The 19,522-nt window shown below is 39.8% G+C and overlaps 1 protein-coding gene across 2 annotated transcripts; it reads left to right on the forward strand.

Moving 5' to 3' along the window:
• Window positions 1–479: 479 nt before the first annotated feature.
• ZNF184 (zinc finger protein 184) lies at window positions 480–18,986 on the forward strand. Of its 2 annotated transcripts, XM_068557024.1 has the most exons (7): window positions 482–558; window positions 816–880; window positions 1,176–1,319; window positions 8,427–8,494; window positions 11,914–12,040; window positions 12,400–12,495; window positions 16,018–18,986. In XM_068557024.1, exons 3-7 carry the CDS (start codon window positions 1,313–1,315, stop codon window positions 17,976–17,978), a joined length of 2,259 nt encoding a protein of 752 aa, XP_068413125.1. In that variant the 5' UTR covers window positions 482–558; window positions 816–880; window positions 1,176–1,312; the 3' UTR covers window positions 17,979–18,986. The 2 variants fall into 2 exon arrangements, with proteins under 2 accessions (XP_068413124.1, XP_068413125.1); XM_068557023.1 differs by having other exon boundaries at window positions 480–880.
• The last annotated feature ends 536 nt before the right edge of the window (window positions 18,987–19,522 follow it).

The following is a 19,522-nucleotide window of genomic DNA, read 5'->3' on the forward strand; positions in this document are numbered from 1 at the left end:
GTTGGATTCTTTTCTCCCAAGAACACACCGACAGACTGGCGTTGGGCTCCATTTAAGAGTCATGGTTGAGGGTCAATATAATGGGTCACGACCAGAATTTTTTAAACAAAGGGATAGAACACTAAATACAATGCAGGACAGGTAATAAAGGCAAGTTATGCATTGTGAAATGCTTGTTTGCGTTTTTAAATTATATATGTGTGTAAATGTGTATTCTTAAAATCAGTCCGGTCACACACGCTTGAGAGTCACTGCTCTAACGCATACTTTCAGCTGAGACGTGTACGAACAAACGACTAGTGGGTAGAACACTCATCCCCGCTCCACTGGATCTCAAACGTTGGCTGGGGACTCTGGGAAATGGAGTTTAGTGTCGTGGAGCACTCTGGGAATCGTAGTCCTATGTGTCCGCGGGGCGCGGTTTAACGCTAGCGAGCGGGTGGGGGGGGGGGCGGTGTTCTCTTCTCCCACCACCGGAAGTGGCCGTTGAAGCCGGCTGTAGGCGTGAAAAGAGCTTGGCGAGTGGGAAAGTCCAGCTGCTTCGGCTCCCTTCACTAGGTTTGGTGATTGTCCCAGAGCTTCTGGACCCGGGATCAGAGGGCGAAAATCGCTCTAGCGGGAGGGAAGCCCAGATATCACTATGGCAACCGCCAGCCCCTCTGGCCGCGTGACGTCACCCCACTCTCTCTCCGCTTGAAGCGGCCTCTGCGAGAGGGAGCTGGGGAGTCCTCGAAGGGGGCTCCCCTCTCCTCCTTTAGTGTGGGACTATTCCACCCCGATCCCTGGGAGGGCTTTGTTCTTTTGTTCCGGCCTAGGAGGAAGAACGCGAGCCGAGCCCCGCCCTGTTTGTCCACCTTCCAGCTTTTCCGCTCCGCAACAGGTGTGTCTTCTTGAGCCCGCGGGGGTGTAAGCCCACAAGTGTGCACCGAGGTAACCGTCCGAGCAGGTGGGCGCCTCTGCCCAGATTCTAGGGTAGGCGCCAGGGGTTTTTTGGAATCTGGGGCCGAACCTGCGTACTCGATCTCCATTCTGTTTTTGTTCAGCGGGAGTGCCACATGCCTCTTTACTGCTCTCTCCGGGCACTTCTCTTTTCCAAGGACCTCTTGGCCACTGTGCAAAACTCTTGAGGTGTGATTGTGTGACGGTTGCCGCTGACCCCATCTTGTGTCTTTTAGGGCAGCCAGCTTCACTGTGTGTAAGGGCACAGACTCGTGCCGGACATCTGGGCTCCAGAGAGAGGACCCCACTGGAGGGACGCTGCTTGGGAAACCCTGGTGTCCAGATTCCAAGAGGAACGGGATGAGCACCTGAGATGGAAGGTAGTGGGGACGACTTGGGGGAGAGTGGGATAATGGGGGCAAAAGAACAGTCATGACATGAAGATTAAATACTTGACAGAGCTGGAAGAAGTGGAAGGAGGGAACCTTATATATATGAGGATAAAGAAAAGAAACAATTACATCATAGGGAGAGATTCTTATTTACATTATAGAGAGAGACTTGGAGGAAGAGCTAATTCTGCTTGGCTTTGGGATTGGGGAATGAAAAGGAGTAATGATTCAGAATGTCTGTGATCCTCACATGATTTCTATTTATTAAAAATTAGAATGATAATTTTACAGTCAGAAAAAATCTTGGTAATCATCTCTTCAATGCAAGAATCAGTTCTGAAATATCCCTGGCGGATGACCATCTGTTAAGCCTATGCCTGAACAATTATGGCATTAAGCTCCATTTTGGGTGCAGACTATTCCCTTGTTGGTGTTTTCTTTTTTTAGTTCCTTATATGAGGCAGAAGTGCCTTTCCCTGTAACTTCTGTGTTGATCTTAGTTCTTAGTCCCCAAAAGCAAGAGACTGCTCTCTCTTTAACATTGCTGCCCTTCAGATATGTGAATTCAGCTGTTACAACCCCTACTCACAAATTCTTTTTCTTCTCAAAGCAAAATAGCCTCAGTTCCTTTGATGGGTCTCCATGCGATATATCTAGACCTCTTCTCTAAAAACTCTACTGCATGACAGCATGCTTCTTAAAATGCATTGCCTAAAACTAAACAGTCATTTAGATGTACTTTGAAAAGTACCTTAAAGTGTGACATACTATTTCTTTTGATTTGGATATTTCTGCTGTTTAGTATCAGATTGTATTTGCTTTTTAAAAAATCAGCGATATTATGCTGTTAGTCCTAGATCTTTTTTACATAAACTGCCATGAACTAGATTTATGTCATCCTTGTATAATAGACTTGTTTTTTATCCTTAATGTCAGGACTTCACATTTATTATGATTGTTCAAATTTTTTGGCCAAGTGTTCCAGCTTGTAAGAATAATTAATAATTGATATTAACTTGGTTATTCAGTGTTTTAACTGTGCTTTCCAACTGTATGTCACTAGCATATTTAATGAATATTCCTTCTCTTTCTTCCTACATGTCATTCAACAGGTCAGGGTAAGGACAGAGCCCTGTGATATGTCACTGTAGACTTCTTTCTGTATTGTCATTGTCTTTACATTCTGTAGGTATGGCTATGCAGTCAAGTTTGGTTTAACCTAGCTGCTATCATACAGTTCTTTTTCTCGGATTTGTTTAATATCATTAGAAATTCTTAACATTATTTATATTATTTATTTAGGTTTGAACTATACCTTATATTTGTCCTCAGCTCTTTTTTTCTAAAGGTACAAAGAATCTCTGTTTTATTTCTCACAACTGCATGTGTATCTACAATTATCTCAAAACAAAAAGTTTGATGGAAGAATCAACTGTGTTTCATTCTATCACCAATGAACAATTGGAAATTGTAATAAAAATAATAATTCCATTTATAATAGCATCCAAAATATGAAACAAGAATATATACCAACAAAAATATGCAAAATCTCTACACTGAAAGCTACAAAATATTGCTGAGAAAAGTTTTTTCCACCTTATTGAGATATAATTGACCCTGACATTGTATAAGTTTAAGTTGTCCAGTGTTATGATTTGACCCACCTATATATTGCAAAATGATTACCACAGTAAGGTTAGTTAACCACATTGGTCACCACCCATATTTGGTGCAGTGTGCATGTGATGAGAATGTTTAAGATTTATTCTCATAGCAACTTCCAAGTGTATAATACCGTATTGTTAACAATAATTACCATGCTGTACATTAGATCTCCAGAACTTATTTGTAACTTAAAGTTTGTAACCTTTATCCAAAATCTCCCCATTTCCCCCGCCCTCCAGCCCCTGAAAACCCTCAGTCTACTCTTTGTTTCTGTGTTCAGACTTTTTAGATTCCACATATGAGATCATGCAGTATTTGTCTTCCTCTTTCTTATTTCACTTAGCACAATGCCTTCAGAGTCCATCCATGTTATCCCAAATGACAGGATTTCCTTCTGTTTTATGGCTGAATAATATTGCATTATATATGTGTATGTGTGTGTACATTCCCACTGTTTGTGGGAATGTAAATTGGTTTACCCACTATAAAAAACAATATGGAGATTCCTTAAGAAATTGAAACTAGAACTACCATATGATTCAGCAATCCCACTTCTGGGTATGTATCCAAAGGAAATGAAATCACTATCTCAGATATCTGCACCCCCATGTTCATTGCAGCATTATTTACAAGAGCCAAGACATGAAAGTAACCTAAGTGTCCATCAGTGGATGAATGGATAAAGAAAATGTGGTATATGTTTATATTTCCATATTGGCTATACCAATTTACGTTCCCACCAACAGTGGACAAAGGTTCCTTTTTCTCCACATGCTCACCAACACTTATCTCTTGTCTTTTTGATAATATTCATTCTAACAGGTCTGAGGTGATATCTCATTGTGGTTTTGATTTGCATTTCCCTGATGATTAGTGATATCAAGGACCTTTTCATATACACTGGCCATTTGTATGTCTTCCTTGGAAAAATATCTATTCAGGTTCTCTGCCCATTTTTAAACTGGATTATTTGTTTTTATGCCGTTGAGTTGTATGAGTCCCTTATATACTTTGGATATTAACCTCTTATCAGATATATGATTTGCAAATATTTTCTCCCATTCCATAGCTTATCTTTTCATTCTGTTGATGCTTTCTTTAGCTGTGCAGAAGGTTTTTCGTTTGATGTAGTCCCACTTGTTGCTTTTTCCTTTTGTTGCTTGTGTTTTTTGGTGTCATATTGAAAAGATCATTGCCAAGACCGATGTCAAGTAGCTTTTTCCTCCTGTTTTCTAGGAGTTTTACAGTTTTAGGTCTTGTTTAAATCTTTAATCCATTTCAAGTTAATTTTCATGATTGGTGTAAGATAGGGATTCTGTTTCCTTCTTTTGTATGTGATTATCCAGTTTTCCCACCACCATTTGTTGAAGAGACTGTCCTTTCCCCATTAAGTATTTTTGGTCCCTTGTCAAATATTAGCTGATCATATATAGGAGACTTTGTTTCTGGGCTCTCAATTCTGTTCCATTGGTATCTGTGTCTATTTTATGACAGTACCATATTGTTTTGATTGCTGTAGCTTTATAATATAGTTTGAAACCAGGAAGTGTGATGCCTCCAGCTTTGTTTTTCTTTGTCAGGATTGCTTTGGCTTTTGGGGGTCTTTTTCGATTCCATACAAATTTTAGAATTTTTTTTCTATTTCTGTGAAAAATGCCATTGGAATTTTGATAGGGATTACATTTAATCTATAGATGACTTTGAGTAGTATGGGCAGTTTAACAATAGAAATTCTTCTCATCCATGAACACAGGATGTCTTTCCATTTATTTGTGCCTTCTTCAAATTCTTTCATCAATGACTTATAGTTTTCATTCCACAGATCTTTCATCTCCTTGGTGAAATTTATTTCTAAGTTTTTTATTGTTTTTGATGCTGTTCTAAATGGGATTATTTTCTTTATTTCTTTTGCAGATATTTCCTTTTTAGTGTATAGAAACACCACTGATGAAATCACTTCCTCTTGTCTTTACTGATTGGCTTTGGGAGAGAAATACCCTCCATCAGCAGTTCTGTTAGGGATTCTGAGGCTTTCTCAGATCTTCTATGCATACATCTGCTCCATGCTTTTTGTTCCCTCTTGAGGGGGATTCTTAAGCTTGTATGCCTTCTCAGTCCTGCAAAGCCAGGCTGGGTGCTAACAGCTTCACCTTTGCTTTTCCTTGGTGGTGCTGAATGCTCAGGTTGCTTTGGTTGCTTTCTCCAAATCATGCAGAGTCAGGCTGGCTTTCTCCAAATCATGCAGAGTCAGGCTGGCTTTCTGTGTGTGTTCATAGCTATCTATAAAAGCTCCTCTTGCCACCATTAGGGTGTGCACAGAGAGCTGGCCATAGGTTGTGGGGAGGGTGTATAGGAGAGGTGCATGGAGCATTGCAGTTGGGAGAATCCACAAGTGAAGCATCCACAGTGGCTCTTTGGCAGGCTTCCTGATGGAGTCTGTGAAGTGGTTAGTAGGATCCATGTTCCTTTGATATGCCCTCCAAGTGCCCCGACTGCTGTTCTCCCAGCTGCTCTCTTCCCCTCATTCTCTTAGGACACCTCAGTATTCTGGATGAGGTGAGAAAGAAGTGGGTATCTTTGGTGGTGTCCTATACTGCTGGGGAACCTGGGCACTCACATGCTTTCACTTTTTCCCGTGAGAGAAATCACAGGCCAAGAAGGCCTTCTTGGCACTGAGCTGTACCTCCTTGGGGGTGACACTGGTAAAATGAAACTGTTCCTCTTACCCTCTTCAATGCATCCATCTTGGATTTTTTGTTGTTGTTCCAGTGGTGTGCTGGAACTTCTGTGCTAGACTCCTGGACTTCCACAAAGACACTCTCATCCATGGATGATTGTCTAAATCAGTGTTCTTTGTGGGGAAGATGGTAGAAAATTCTTATTCCACCGTGTTGATGACATCACTTCTCCCCTTCTCAGCTCTTTGCCCCTTATATCTTTCATAAATATTCTTTTTAATTCTAACTTCCTCAAAATTAAATCAGCCCAAATGGTTTCATTTTAAGGCTTTGCCTTTTTTTTCTTTTTGGAATTTTTCACAATTGTATAGTTAGGATTAACTTTCATGAGCCTCTGTCCCTTATAGTCATGGTAATATTTGTAACACTTACTGAACATTTACTATTGCCAGGCACTTAGTTGGCTTCTATAGCTGTTACTGTTGTTGGTTTTGTTGGTTTCTGTTACTTGGAATCAAAATCATCTTACCTAAGACATTTCTCTTTATTCTGTTTTCCTAAAGTCTTGGGTACATATCTGCCTATGTACAACATTTCCTCAACTTTCCTCCAACTAACATCTTCATTTTCTTCTCAAGATTTCTTTTACAAGACAGTTTTCCATTACTGGTCAAATTAAGTCTGGAATAATAGTTCCTTTTATTGCTTCCTCTACTTTCTGAGAATCGGACTTTCCCGTCAAGCATTACTCTGAATAGATTCCTCCAAGAGCAAAGTTGGTTTCTGTTTTGTTTATTGATGTATAAGTTACTACATTAAGTGCACAGATCTTAAGCGTACCAGTTGATTAATTTTTATATATTATATACCAGTGTAACCACTACCCACACTAAGATATGGAATGTTTCTAATGCCCCAGAGGTCTCTCTTGTGTGCCTGCCCAGTCAGTAACCCTCCAGAGGTAACCACTATTCTAAGTTTTTGTACTTAATATACAGGCACACCTCAGAGATATTGTGGGTTCAGTTCCAACCACTGCAGTAAATCAAATATTGAAATAAACTGAATCTCATGAATTTCTTGGTTTCCCAGCGCATATAAAAGGTATGTTTACACTATACTGTAGTCTATTAATTGTGCAATAGCACTACGTGTAAAAAAAAAATGTATATACCTTAATCTAAAACTATATGTTATTGCTAAAAAACGCTAAACATCATCTGAGCCTTCAGCAATTTATAGTAGTAGCATCAAAAATTACTGATTATAGATCACCATAACAAATATAGTAATAATAAAAAGTTTGAAATATTGCGAGAATTACCGAAATGTGACACAGAGACATGAAGTGAGCAAATGCTGTTGGAAAAATGGTGCTGATAGCCTTGCTCGACATAGGGTTGCCACAAGCCTTCAATTTGTAAAAAAAACACAGTATCTGTGAAGTGCAAATAAAGTGAAGCAGAATAAAACGAGGCATGCCTATAAATGTACTCATACAGTATGCATTCTTTTTTAAAAAAATTAATTAATTTATTTATTTTTGGCTCGTTGGGTCTTCATCGCTGCGCATGGGCTTTCTTTAGTTACAACAAGCAGAGGCTACTCTTCGTTCCAGTGCACGGGCTTCTCATTGCGGTGGCTTCTCTTGTTGTGGAGCATGGGCTCTAGGTGCGTGGGCTTCAGTAGCTGTGGCACATGGGCTCAATAGTTGTGGCTCGCGGGCTCTAGAGCACAGGCTCAGTAGTTGTGGTGCACGGGCTTAGTTGCTCCGCGGCATGTGGGATCTTCCAGGACCAGGGCTCGAACCCGTCTCCCCTGCATTGGCAGGTGGATTCTTAACCACTGCGCCACCAGGGAAGTCCCAGTATGCATTCTTTTGTGTTTGGCTTATTTTGCTCAATATTGTTTATGAGATACATCCGTGTTGTTAGGTAAAGCAAGAGCTCATTCTTTTAACACTGTGGAATAATATTCTATTGTATGAATATATCACAGTTTATCCATTCTGCTGAAAGACGTTTGGATTGTTTCTAATCTGGGCATATTATAAATAAACCTGCTGTGAACAGTCTTGTACAAGTCTTTTGGTAGACATAACCCCTCATTTCTCTGGATATATGCACAGGAGTGGGATTGCTGAGTCATAGGGCAGGTGTACATATAGCTTTGGTATATACTGCCAAACAGTTTTTCTAAATGATTGGTAAATGTTTACCTCCACAGCAATGTACAAAAGTTCTAATCTCTCTGTATTCTTGCCAGTAGTTAGTATTGACCATGTGTATTTAAGTTTAGACACTCTGGTAGGTAGGTAATATAGATAAGTATATGTCGTTGTGATATGTAATTTATATTAATAGCAACGTTTCAAAGGGCATGGGAAGACTTTTGGAAAGTAACCTGATTATTAATTCATATTTTATATGTAGCAGAGAAGGCAGCAGAAATATTTTGCCTCACTTAATGAGGAATGTAGATTGAGTTGTATGATCCATGTGGCTGTAAGTATCTAGGGGCAAAATTGTGAATCTTAAAGTAATACTTTAATTCCTAAGCCTACCCATGAGAGTACGAAGGTCCTAGTCAGCAGTTACGTTGCTTCTTTTATTGGATTTTGAGAAGGAAATGGCTTCTCAAATGGCAGAAATAGTTCCTGCTGTTTTCATATAGAAAAATAAGTGGATTTTGTGGATTGCTGGGAACAGCTAACTTGGACAGGATTCATTGTGGTTTCTTTTTTCTCCCCTAGATCTGTCTTCTCCAGAGTCTGCCCTTCTCCAAGGGGGATGTACTTCACTCCCATCAGCTAGTTTTCAGGTAAGTTGGGATTTCCTGAAATGTCATTTCAGTCGTTAGAGTGGGATTGTGTATTCTTTTGCTGTGGGTTATATTTAGCTGAAAACCAATGTTGGCAATTCATTCTGGGCTCCCATCTGCCAACCACTTTTTTCTTAGCTCTGCCTCTCCAGCTTAACTAATATATTCACCACTTAACTTCTTGCTTACGTCTTGCCATGTGCCAGTGATGAGAGAGCAGAAGAAGTACAAAACTTGATACTTTACCTGAATAGACCAAATGACTGCTAAATATTAAAAAGGTGAAATGAGTACCATGGAAAACAGAGACTTAACAAAAATGTATGTGGTCTGGAGGGGTTAGGAGAGTTTCTGCAGTTCTTGCTTCTTTCCTCTGTAGCTCCCTTCCCTACAGTACTCTGTGTGAACTCTAGTCACCTTGACTTCCCCAAACTCTCAGCATTACCTCTTCAGTTCAAGGAGTCTGCTGGGTAGCTCCTGGGTTCCCCTTCCCTGCACCCCTGCCTGGACACTCTCAAGGCAGTAAGCTGGAGCAGTTGTAGGGCTCACTTCATTTGTTTCCTGATTCTTGGGGATCACTGTTCTTTGTTATCTGAGATTCAGTGCCTTGGAAACTGTTGTTTCATATGTTTTGTCTGGAATTTGTTGGTTATTTTAATGCAGGAGGGTAAATCCAGTCCTTGTTAATCCCATCTTGGCCACAGCTTGATCCTTTTGAGGTTTGGTTTTGAACTGTAAGCTTTGTTAGGGCTGACCTAGTGTAGCCTTATTCTAGGACTGTGTTTCATGGGGTCTGTGACTATACTTTAGTTCAGTGATTTGCTAGGATGACCCACCCAACCCAGCAACATAACTCAGAGATAGAGATCATTACAACAAAGGATACAAAACACATCAGAAGGAAAAAGATATTTATAAGAATCCAAAGAAATCAGGTGCAGGCTTCCAAGTCCTCCTTCTGTGATGATCACACAGATGTACTTTCTCTAGAGCTGTTGTCCACAGAGACAGAGAAATGTCTCTACCCAGGGAAGTCTTCTTGAGTCTCACAGTCCAGAGTTCTTAAAGGGAGCTGATCACATCAGCGTGTACTTGCTGTTGACCAGCCATGGTGCAGACCTCAAACTAGGCACCACATGTGCATCGTAAATCTTCATGTATACTTTAAACAATGCTGACAGTCTGGTACATCCTGTCCCAGTGCTCCAGGCACACAATAACATCGTCAATCAGTGACTATATAAACATTAGTTTTCAGAGCTTGTTTAAGGTTCAGAAACATGGATCCAAGTGTCCCTGGAGATTAGCAAGGATTGGGCAAGCCGGACTTGCTGCTTTAACTCTTTCTTCACAGGCTAAACTTGTGCTGCTCCTAAAGTGCGCTGGAACTGTTTGTGGGAACTGATTGTGCGTATGTCTTCTCAACTCTGGGTTCAGTTATGTCACATTGGTAACTTGATACGGCCTGTGGAGACAGTATTTACACCAGAGTTTTGGAGCTCCTCCTCTGTGTATCTCCCTTCTCTCTAGCATCTATCCTGCAAATTCCCTGCCTCTGTAGTCCTGAGCTGCCACCTTTGTTTCCTTAGTTCAGTGAGACCACTGTGTCTTGCTCAGTTTCTGCCTCCAGGCAGGAAACTGAAGGGTCTGTGGGGCTCATGTGATTGTCTCCCTTCTCTCAGGGATCACAGTTCTGTTCTGACTGCTGTTCAAAATACGAAAGCACTTGTTTCAGTTATATTGTTGAGTTTTACAGTTGTTTACACTGGGAGAGCTAGTCCAGTAGCTCTGTCGTGGTTAGAAGTAGAAGTCCCAATAATTTATTTATCTATTTTGAAACAAAATTAACTCACTTGCCCAGTTTCAAATGCATAATAAATAAAGAAAAAGTAGGAAGTTCCCCTGCATTGCCTCAGAGTCCGACTAAACAGTCGTACTGATAATATTCGGTAGTGTATTCTTTTAGCTTTTTCTCTGTGCATTTACATAAAAACTTTCCTATTCATAAAAATAAAAATGGGATAATACCATGTATGCTATTTTTAATATGATATATATTTCCTAATCAGTACATATAGAGACACTTTATTTTTAAAATGTCTGCATAAGCTGCTTTAGTATGGATGTACCATGAATTCTTTAACCACTATCCTATTAATAGACATTTAAGTTTGCTTTTTTTCCCCTCACAATGTTGCAAGGAAATTTTTACATATGTCTTTGCACCCTGAAGTGTTTCTAAAGAATAAATTCCTACAAGCTATAAATCTGGATTGAATGACATATGCTTTTAAAGTTTTGATAGATCCTGGCAGAGTGCCCCCTGATAGATTGCATTAGGGCCCTGTTCCCACCGTAATACACATGAGCACTTTAAGCAGTGTTCGCTAATCTGGTATCTCATTGTTTTATTATGTTTTTCTTGGAGTGGAACATCTTTTCATGGTTTGTTAACAATGGTTTGGGTGAATTGCCTGTTTGGGTTGTCGGCCTTTTTTGGTTACTGTTGTAGGTTGTTCATCTTTCATCTTTTCTGCTAATTATTTGTAGCAACTCAGAATATTGCATTTTATTTATGGTTTCTACAGAAGTTTTACATTTTTATGTGGTTTTATCTGTCAGTCTCTGTCTTATAATTTTTGCCTTCCACATATCAAGCTTATAAAACCATTTTTCTGTCTTTTATTCTATTTTATTTTTGCTTTTTCTTTACAATTCAGTCTCTAATCCAGCAGATATTTTTGTGTATGCTGTGAAGTAGGGAACTCACCTTAATTTATTTTCTCAAATAGACAGTCATTTGTTATGGCACCATTTAGTGAATAATCCAGCTTTTTAAAACTAATTTGAAAGTTGCTTAATCCCATTTAGTTCTTATAAACATGGCTATATTTTGGGGTTCTCTGTTTTTCATTGAGTTTTATTCCATACTAGACCACTCTGTTTTAATTTATCTTTATCTTTCGGTATATTTTGGTATGTTACTTAGTATATTTTGAAATGTGGTAGGGTAAGTCTCCTCCTCAAATTCTTTCAAAAACATTTTTGGCTGTTCTTGCACTTACAGGTAGTAAAGCATATTATTAATGTTAGTAGGTATACTCTTAATACTTGATATATCTTGGAACACAGAGATCATGATGATGATGATTATGAAGATAACAGTGGCCAACATTGACTGAGCACTTGTTATATGCTAGACCTTAAATTAAGCATTTAATATTGAACATTGCTTATTTAATTCTTGCAATAATCCTATGAGTCACGTTTTGTTTTTATATCATTTTACAAAGGAGGAAATATCAAAATCATTTTTTCAGATAGCCCAGAGCTTGCCTTACTTCTGTCAGTATTGCTAACTTTACCCTTTTCCGAGGTAAATCCTTTATGGCTAAGCAGAAATATGTTTGGTATTTCAGGAATCAGTGACCTTCAAGGATGTGATAGTGGACTTTACCCAGGAAGAATGGAAACAGCTGGATCCTGTACAGAGAGATTTATTCAGGGATGTGACATTGGAAAATTATACACATCTGGTCTCTATAGGTAAAGATGACTTCTCTGCATTAATATCTGGGGGTGTGGAGGAGGAGGGTGCTCTTGTGCTTAGGTGAGTTCTGCCATTAAGGAACCAAAGATTCCTAAACTTTGAAAGGCTCTGAAAAGGTTTCTCCTCTCTAGCAAGTAGAAGGACAAACTAATAATTTTTCTGAACCCAGATCAGTTCCCAAGTTATACCACATCTGGGAATGTATAACATGGAAGCTATATGTGCTTTATATGCTTTACTCCATCTGATTTGTCCACGTATCCTTTCCTCTAAAGACAAAGTGATGAGACTGAACTCTGATACAGCACTTTTCTCTCAGTGCAGACAGGTAACTTTTTTTTACCCCTATGAGCAGGACTCCAAGTTTCCAAACCTGATGTGATTTCCCAGTTAGAGCAAGGGACAGAGCCATGGACTGTGGAGCCCAGCATTCCAGTAGGTGCCCTTGGAGGTAAGTAATGGATACCCGGCAGATGAGTGTTATTGACACTAACCACCAGCCTGATGAGAGGATTTTACGTCTGAAATGTAGATGTACTTGCTTCTCTTTAAAGTGTCTCCTGTGGAGAATGGGAAGGCATCTGGACTCTCTTATGCTTTGTCAAAACACTAAATGTCTCAACATGTATTCTATTTTTGTACTCCTTTCAAAGGAGTTATTACCCTTCTTGCTTTTTTCTAAAGGCAACTTCTTGACATGGAATCTGGATTCCTCCTTTCCCAGCCTCCTTTGGGGCCCTGGTCTCATAATTATTACCCCACTTTTCACCCTTACAGTGAAGGGTGAAATTATTACCCTTTTCACCCTTTTCTTTTTGGATCTACAGCCTCCACCCCCAGTACCTTCAAACAGAAATAGGTAATCTAAATTCCAAATACTTTTACTCAACACTGTTAATCTTTCTGGCCACCATCCAGTCTGCCTTCTTGCTTTCCCAACCAAACTGTGCAAAAGTGAGTTCCATACCTGTAGCCGTCATTTCTTCATCACCTGTTCCTGTCTTAATCTCATTGTGTAGCTTCTGATCGTATCACTTTATTGGACTGCCCTTGAAATTTTGAATAACTTTCTTGTAAACCATCAATTCCCAAACTGCACAGAGAGACTTCTTCAAAGATCTGACCCTGAAAAAATGTACAAACTTAGTCACTCTAGGTAAGGAATATATCTCCAGATTTAATGAGGTAGGAGTAGGGGGTCCTTTTTATGGGGAGAGACAATGCATGCCATGTTCAAATTTGGCAAGTACTGGATTAGCTAAAATTTAGCAGGTTTCTTACTGGAGGACCACTCAGAATTTTTTTTTTTTTTAATTTGTAGTTGGGAATTATAAATTTCCAACAGGGTGCATAGAATGTAACATTTCTCTCCCCTGTCCTCCTAACTGTGATTCCGGTTTTTTTTATACTGCACCTTTAAAATCTTTCTTTTAAAAGATGGTTTCATGGGACTTCCCTTGAGTCCAGTGGTTAAAACTCCTCCCTTCCAATGCAAGGGGCGTGGATTCGATCCCTGGTCGGGGAACTAAGATCCCACATGCTGTGCGGTGCGGCCAAAAAAAAAAAATAGATGGTTTCATGGAACACAATTTAGAAAACTAATTTTTTAAAAATAAGAACTTTGTTAACTTGTGCTTACAGTTTGTCAACTTTTGGAAAGTTACACTGAGGTGGCCACTGGCCCTGGGCCTTGTCTGCATCATTTTCCTATCCTCTTCTCTAGGCTGTCTTGGTGACTTGGCCCCTGCAGAATCGTGATTGTATTCTGATATATATTCTGTCTTACCGGTCTACATTGTTCTTTTGCAACCTGGATGTCAGCACCTTCTATTATCTCTCCATGCACAGGGGTGTCGAAATATTGTGGTCAGTGCCCTTCGACTTTGCATATAGTAAAGTGAGAATTGCTTCCTGCAGTAGGAATGGTGCTGTTCAGTCTGGCCTTCTGGAATTTTCTCCAATCCTTCATTCATTACCCCACCTCTGATATTCTGGTAACTCTTTTGGTTAGTGCGTAGACAATATGACGATGTGGATGATATTGGTCACAGTCTGTTGCATGTTTATTGCTTTCAACTGGAACTCCAACTTGAGCTAGAGATCAGTCACTCCCACACTCTTTTTGCCTTTAACAGCATCTGACTCCATGGTCTCCATATCCTTTTCCCTGTGAAGTACTTCCCAGGAGCTATTTTTTATGGCTGTCTGCTGTACAAGTATATCCTTAGTGTCATTTTTGTTGATGAAAACATATCCATTTCTTATACTGATTGGCTGTTCCCCAAAACTTGTGTTACATTAATCATCTTGTCCCTGCTGGAGAAGCACTGCTGTTGTGAAGCTGCCTGCACTTCTGCATGCTGATGCATGCTGTACCATTTCCTATGGTACCAGCTATGGAGGGGATGGTAGGCAGCTCTAGGTCCCTGCCTTGCTTCTCATGTTTGCAGTGATAATGGTGGTGACAGTGACTGGGCTGGCAGCACAGGAGATTCAGGGTTCTCTGGGGGTCTGCTGTACCTTCCCGTTACCAGTGGAACCAAAGAAATGCTGTTTTATTTTATTTTATTTTTAATTAACTAATTTATTTATTAAGTTGGCTGCGTTGGGTCTCCACTGCTGCACACGGGCTTTCTCTAGTTGCGGTGAGCGGGGGCTACTCTTCGTTGTGGTGCACAGGCTTCTCATTGTGGTGGCTTCTCTTGTTGTGGAGCACAGGCTCTAGGCACGTGGGCCTCAGTAGTTGTGGCACACGGGCTCAGTAGTTGTGGCTCGTGGGTTCTAGAGCACAGGCTCAGTAGTTGTGGCACGTGGGCTCAGCAGTTGTGGCGCATGGGCTTAGTTGCTTCACGGCCTGTGGGATCTTCCCAGACCAGGGCTAGAACCCGTGTCCCCTGCATTGGCAGGCGGATTCTTAACCACTGCGCCACCAGGGAAGTCCAAGAAATGCTGTTTTAAACAGAGCCTTTTTTTCTTTACTGAATCTGCCAGCATTGACTACCCTGTCATCTTTCTTGTCTTGGCACAAGACAAACTATACCATAGTAGACAGTAGAGTAGTGTAACTCTATGTCCTGATTATGTACTTTTCTGGTTCTTTGTTTCTTTCTTTTTTTTTTTTTTTTAACATCTTTGGTTCTGTGTTTCTTATATTCTTTTGTTTGCTTGCTGAAAAACTGCTTTCTTTCATTAGCATATTTTATTCATCCCATTACCCTAAACACCCTCAAGGATCTTCCCCCATCGCTGCTTTTTTTTCACGTACATTCTTATGGCTTTAGCTATTCTTTTCCTTCTTCTTTTGAGCTGATATTTTCTATCCTATATTTGAACATTTTAGTTATCCTGCTACTTTTGGCATCTTCCACCCCCACAAACACCATTATAGTCTAGTCCTCCATTTCTCTTCCTAATTCTCAAAATGCCTAGTGTTGAACTCGTTATCTTCCTCCACCTAAATTATTTCCTCCACTATTTACAACTTTCTAATTTTAGCAGTGATATGACTATTTTGTCAGTTTTCTAGGCTAAAAACCATGGAGCCATAGTCATGTCTTGTGTTTATCCTGTCTTGAAATCATGGTTCTTAGACTTCTTGTTGCTGTTCACTGGCAAGGAATCCCAGTTCAGACTGCCTCCTTTAGATTCAGTCCATCTCTGTCTCCTCTTATCTATCTCTGTGGTCACTTTCTAAATTTACTATCAACTTAAATGGAGTTCCCTTACTGGTTCTTAGAGATTATCTATGAAATTGAATTAGACATTCTCTTGCTACTCTCATATTTTATTTCTCATTCTCCTTAGCTCTTTCCAAATTTCTCCCCAAATAATAGGGCTGTGTTTGAAAATCCTCAGAATTTGCTGAGGGCTTTATTTTTGGTTTCATTAGGTCATTCCCACAATAACACTTTTGTTGTGTGTTTGTTTTTTTTCCCTCAATTCAGAGAATACTGACATTTTCTTTTTCTTTCAGACTGGGAGACAAGACCAGAAAATAGCGTATCAGTCTCAGAGCTGGACATTTCTGAAGAAGAGCCATCTCCAGAGGCAATAGTAGAAAAGCACAAAAGGGATGATCCTTGGAGTTCCAACGTCTTAGAAACTTGGGAATCTGAAGGCAGTTCAGAGAGGCAACAGACAAATGAACAGGCCCTGCCGAGGGAAACAAAAATAACTGACAAGACAATACCTACTTTGAAGAAAGACCATGTAAATAATGACTTTGAAAAAAGCATCAATGTGAGTTCAGACCTTTTAACACAAAAAGAAGTGTCTCCAGAAGAGACCTCTACTAAAACAAATGTCAAACAGAATTTAAAGCCGGTTAAAAAAGAGAAATCTTGTAAGTGCAATGAATGTGGGAAAGCTTTTAGTTATTGTTCAGCTCTTATTCGCCATCAGAGAACACATACTGGAGAGAAACCCTACAAATGTAATGAATGTGAAAAAGCCTTCAGCCGGAGTGAAAACCTTATAAACCATCAAAGAATTCATACTGGAGATAAACCATATAAATGTGATCAGTGTGGAAAAGGCTTCATTGAGGGTCCTTCTCTTACTCAACATCAAAGAATTCACACTGGAGAAAAACCCTATAAGTGTGATGAATGTGGGAAAGCCTTTAGTCAGAGGACCCATCTTGTTCAGCATCAGAGAATTCACACTGGTGAGAAACCATATACTTGTAATGAGTGTGGAAAAGCCTTTAGCCAGAGAGGCCACTTTATGGAACATCAGAAAATTCATACAGGAGAAAAACCTTTTAAATGTGACGAATGTGATAAAACCTTTACCAGGAGCACACACCTTACTCAACATCAAAAAATTCATACTGGAGAGAAAACCTATAAATGTAATGAATGTGGGAAGGCTTTCAATGGACCCTCAACATTTATACGTCATCATATGATACATACTGGTGAAAAACCATATGAATGCAATGAATGTGGAAAAGCCTTCAGTCAGCACTCAAACCTCACTCAACATCAGAAAACACATACTGGGGAGAAACCTTATGATTGTGCTGAATGTGGGAAATCCTTTAGTTACTGGTCATCCCTTGCTCAACATCTAAAAATTCATACTGGAGAAAAACCTTACAAATGCAATGAATGTGGAAAGGCCTTCAGTTATTGCTCATCCCTTACTCAGCATCGGAGAATTCACACCAGAGAAAAGCCCTTTGAATGCAATGAGTGTGGAAAGGCTTTCAGTTATCTCTCAAACCTTAATCAACATCAGAAGACTCATACCCAAGAGAAAGCTTATGAATGTAAGGAATGTGGGAAAGCCTTTATTCGGAGTTCATCTCTTGCTAAACATGAAAGAATTCATACTGGTGAGAAACCCTATCAGTGTCACGAATGTGGGAAAACCTTCAGTTATGGCTCATCCCTTATTCAGCATAGGAAAATACATACTGGAGAAAGACCTTACAAGTGTAATGAATGTGGGCGAGCCTTCAACCAGAACATACACCTTACGCAACATAAGAGAATTCACACAGGAGCAAAGCCTTATGAGTGTGCCAAGTGTGGCAAAGCCTTTCGACATTGTTCATCTCTGGCTCAACATCAGAAAACTCACACAGAAGAAAAACCCTACCAGTGTAATAAGTGTGAAAAGGCCTTTAGCCAGAGCTCCCATCTGGCTCAGCATCAACGAATTCACACTGGAGAGAAACCCTATAAATGCAATGAATGTGACAAATCCTTTAGCCGGAGCACTCATCTGACTGAACATCAGAATACTCATACTGGAGAGAAACCTTACAACTGTAATGAATGCAGGAAGACTTTCAGCCAGAGCACTTACCTCATTCAGCATCAGAGAATTCATTCAGGAGAGAAGCCCTTTGGATGTAATGATTGTGGAAAGGCTTTCAGATATCGTTCTGCTCTCAACAAACATCAGAGACTGCACCCTGGCATATGACTCTTCTAGGAACATCGTAAACATAGGGGATGCATTTACTCTAGTTTGTCCTTTTAAGTACAGAAGAATCAGGGTGGATTGAGAAACTGCCAAAAATATTTTTACTTGTCACTGTCATGCTGTGGAATGGAAAGTACATTGGGCTGAAGTAAGCCAATTACGTTGTTAAGCAACTTAGTGACATTGGCAAATTCAGCCATTTTAAGCTTCAGTTTCCTCTGTGAAATGAGGGATTTGGAGTAGGTCATTTCAAAGGTCGTTTGGAGTTTTATATTCGGTTTTGTATATTCACAATATATTCTTGAATAGGATTATTGTACATCAGCATTTTGCTATATTGCATCTAGAATGTATGCATTTATGCATGTTTTGCCAATAGAAAGCATTTATGTTTCAGTAACTAGACTGGAGATCTATCATGCTCCTGTTCTAACACATTTAAGTTCTTTAAGTAACCAGTTCCTAATAAAAAGAATTGTAAAGTACCCTCAAATTAATAATTCAGTAATATATAATGGCTTAATTCAGTACAAGTATTAAACCTTCCTATTATTTTCTCTCCTAGTATGTTTTAACATTCTAGAGGTTTATCACAACTACATAGATCCTCTACTACAGCTTAAACCTGTGTTATTTAACCCCAGTTACATAGTGGAATCACTTCAGGAACTTTATAAAATTCTGTTGCCAAGACCCCACCCCCAGTGACTGATTGGCCTAGGGAGTGGGATCCTGGCTTCAGTGTCTTTTTTTAAACTCCTAATGTGTACCCTGGAAAGAACAACTGGATTAGATTTCAGTACTCACTTCCTTAGTAGCTTCTTGTGACTCCTCCTAGAAGCTCACAGATTAGCTGTTCAGTACACATAATGTACTGAAGGGGATGTACACATAATGTAATTTTGACTGTTACCTTGTTTTGTAAATTGGTTTCTCATGAACTTTGAGAGGTAAGGTCAAATTTGTTTCCTTACCAAAGTACAGAAATTAAACGGCTGTATAAAATAATGGTCATTTTACTTGCTTTTCCTTGGCCACCTGATATCACAAGCAGATGACAGTGTGAGTGACACTTCTGAAGATGGGCAGCCCACAGCCTGCATGGCCATTTGTGGCAACCCTGGTCAAGATAACATTTGAGCCAGAAATAAATGTGGGTCTAGCCATAAAGAGATGGGCCCTTATATTTTTTCTAGATACAGTCTAATTATCAGGTCCGCTCTTTTAAGAGTAACTGACAATTTCCTAGCCTGGCCTTGAGAATAGGAGCTCTGAGAACAGGAGGTAGCACAGAAGTTGACCATTATTTATATAAAAGGAGTTCAAGACTCTTCCCACAAAGGAGGTTTGGGGGAGTGGGTGTTGCGGCTTTCTTCAAGTGAAAATTTTGTTTCACTTGAAAATGCAGTCATTTTTGCTTATATAAATGCCAGTGACCTGCATCAGAATTTTGTCACCTCCTTAAAGAAGATGCCAGACAGTGAAGAACAGAGTTCAGGAGATAAAGTAGCCATTTAAATCTCAGGACTTTTTTCTGTCATAGT

Source organism: Eschrichtius robustus, chromosome 12, assembly GCF_028021215.1.
Source record: "Eschrichtius robustus isolate mEscRob2 chromosome 12, mEscRob2.pri, whole genome shotgun sequence".
NCBI classification, from domain to species: Eukaryota; Metazoa; Chordata; class Mammalia; order Artiodactyla; family Eschrichtiidae; genus Eschrichtius; species Eschrichtius robustus.

Bases quoted from the DNA above. Each gene is read 5' to 3' on its own strand.
- ZNF184 (XM_068557023.1), top strand. The intron at 8,495-11,913 runs GTAAGTTGGGAT...TTGGTATTTCAG, and splicing joins TCCCATCAGCTAGTTTTCAG to GAATCAGTGACCTTCAAGGA. The intron at 12,041-12,399 runs GTAAAGATGACT...CCCTATGAGCAG, and splicing joins TACACATCTGGTCTCTATAG to GACTCCAAGTTTCCAAACCT.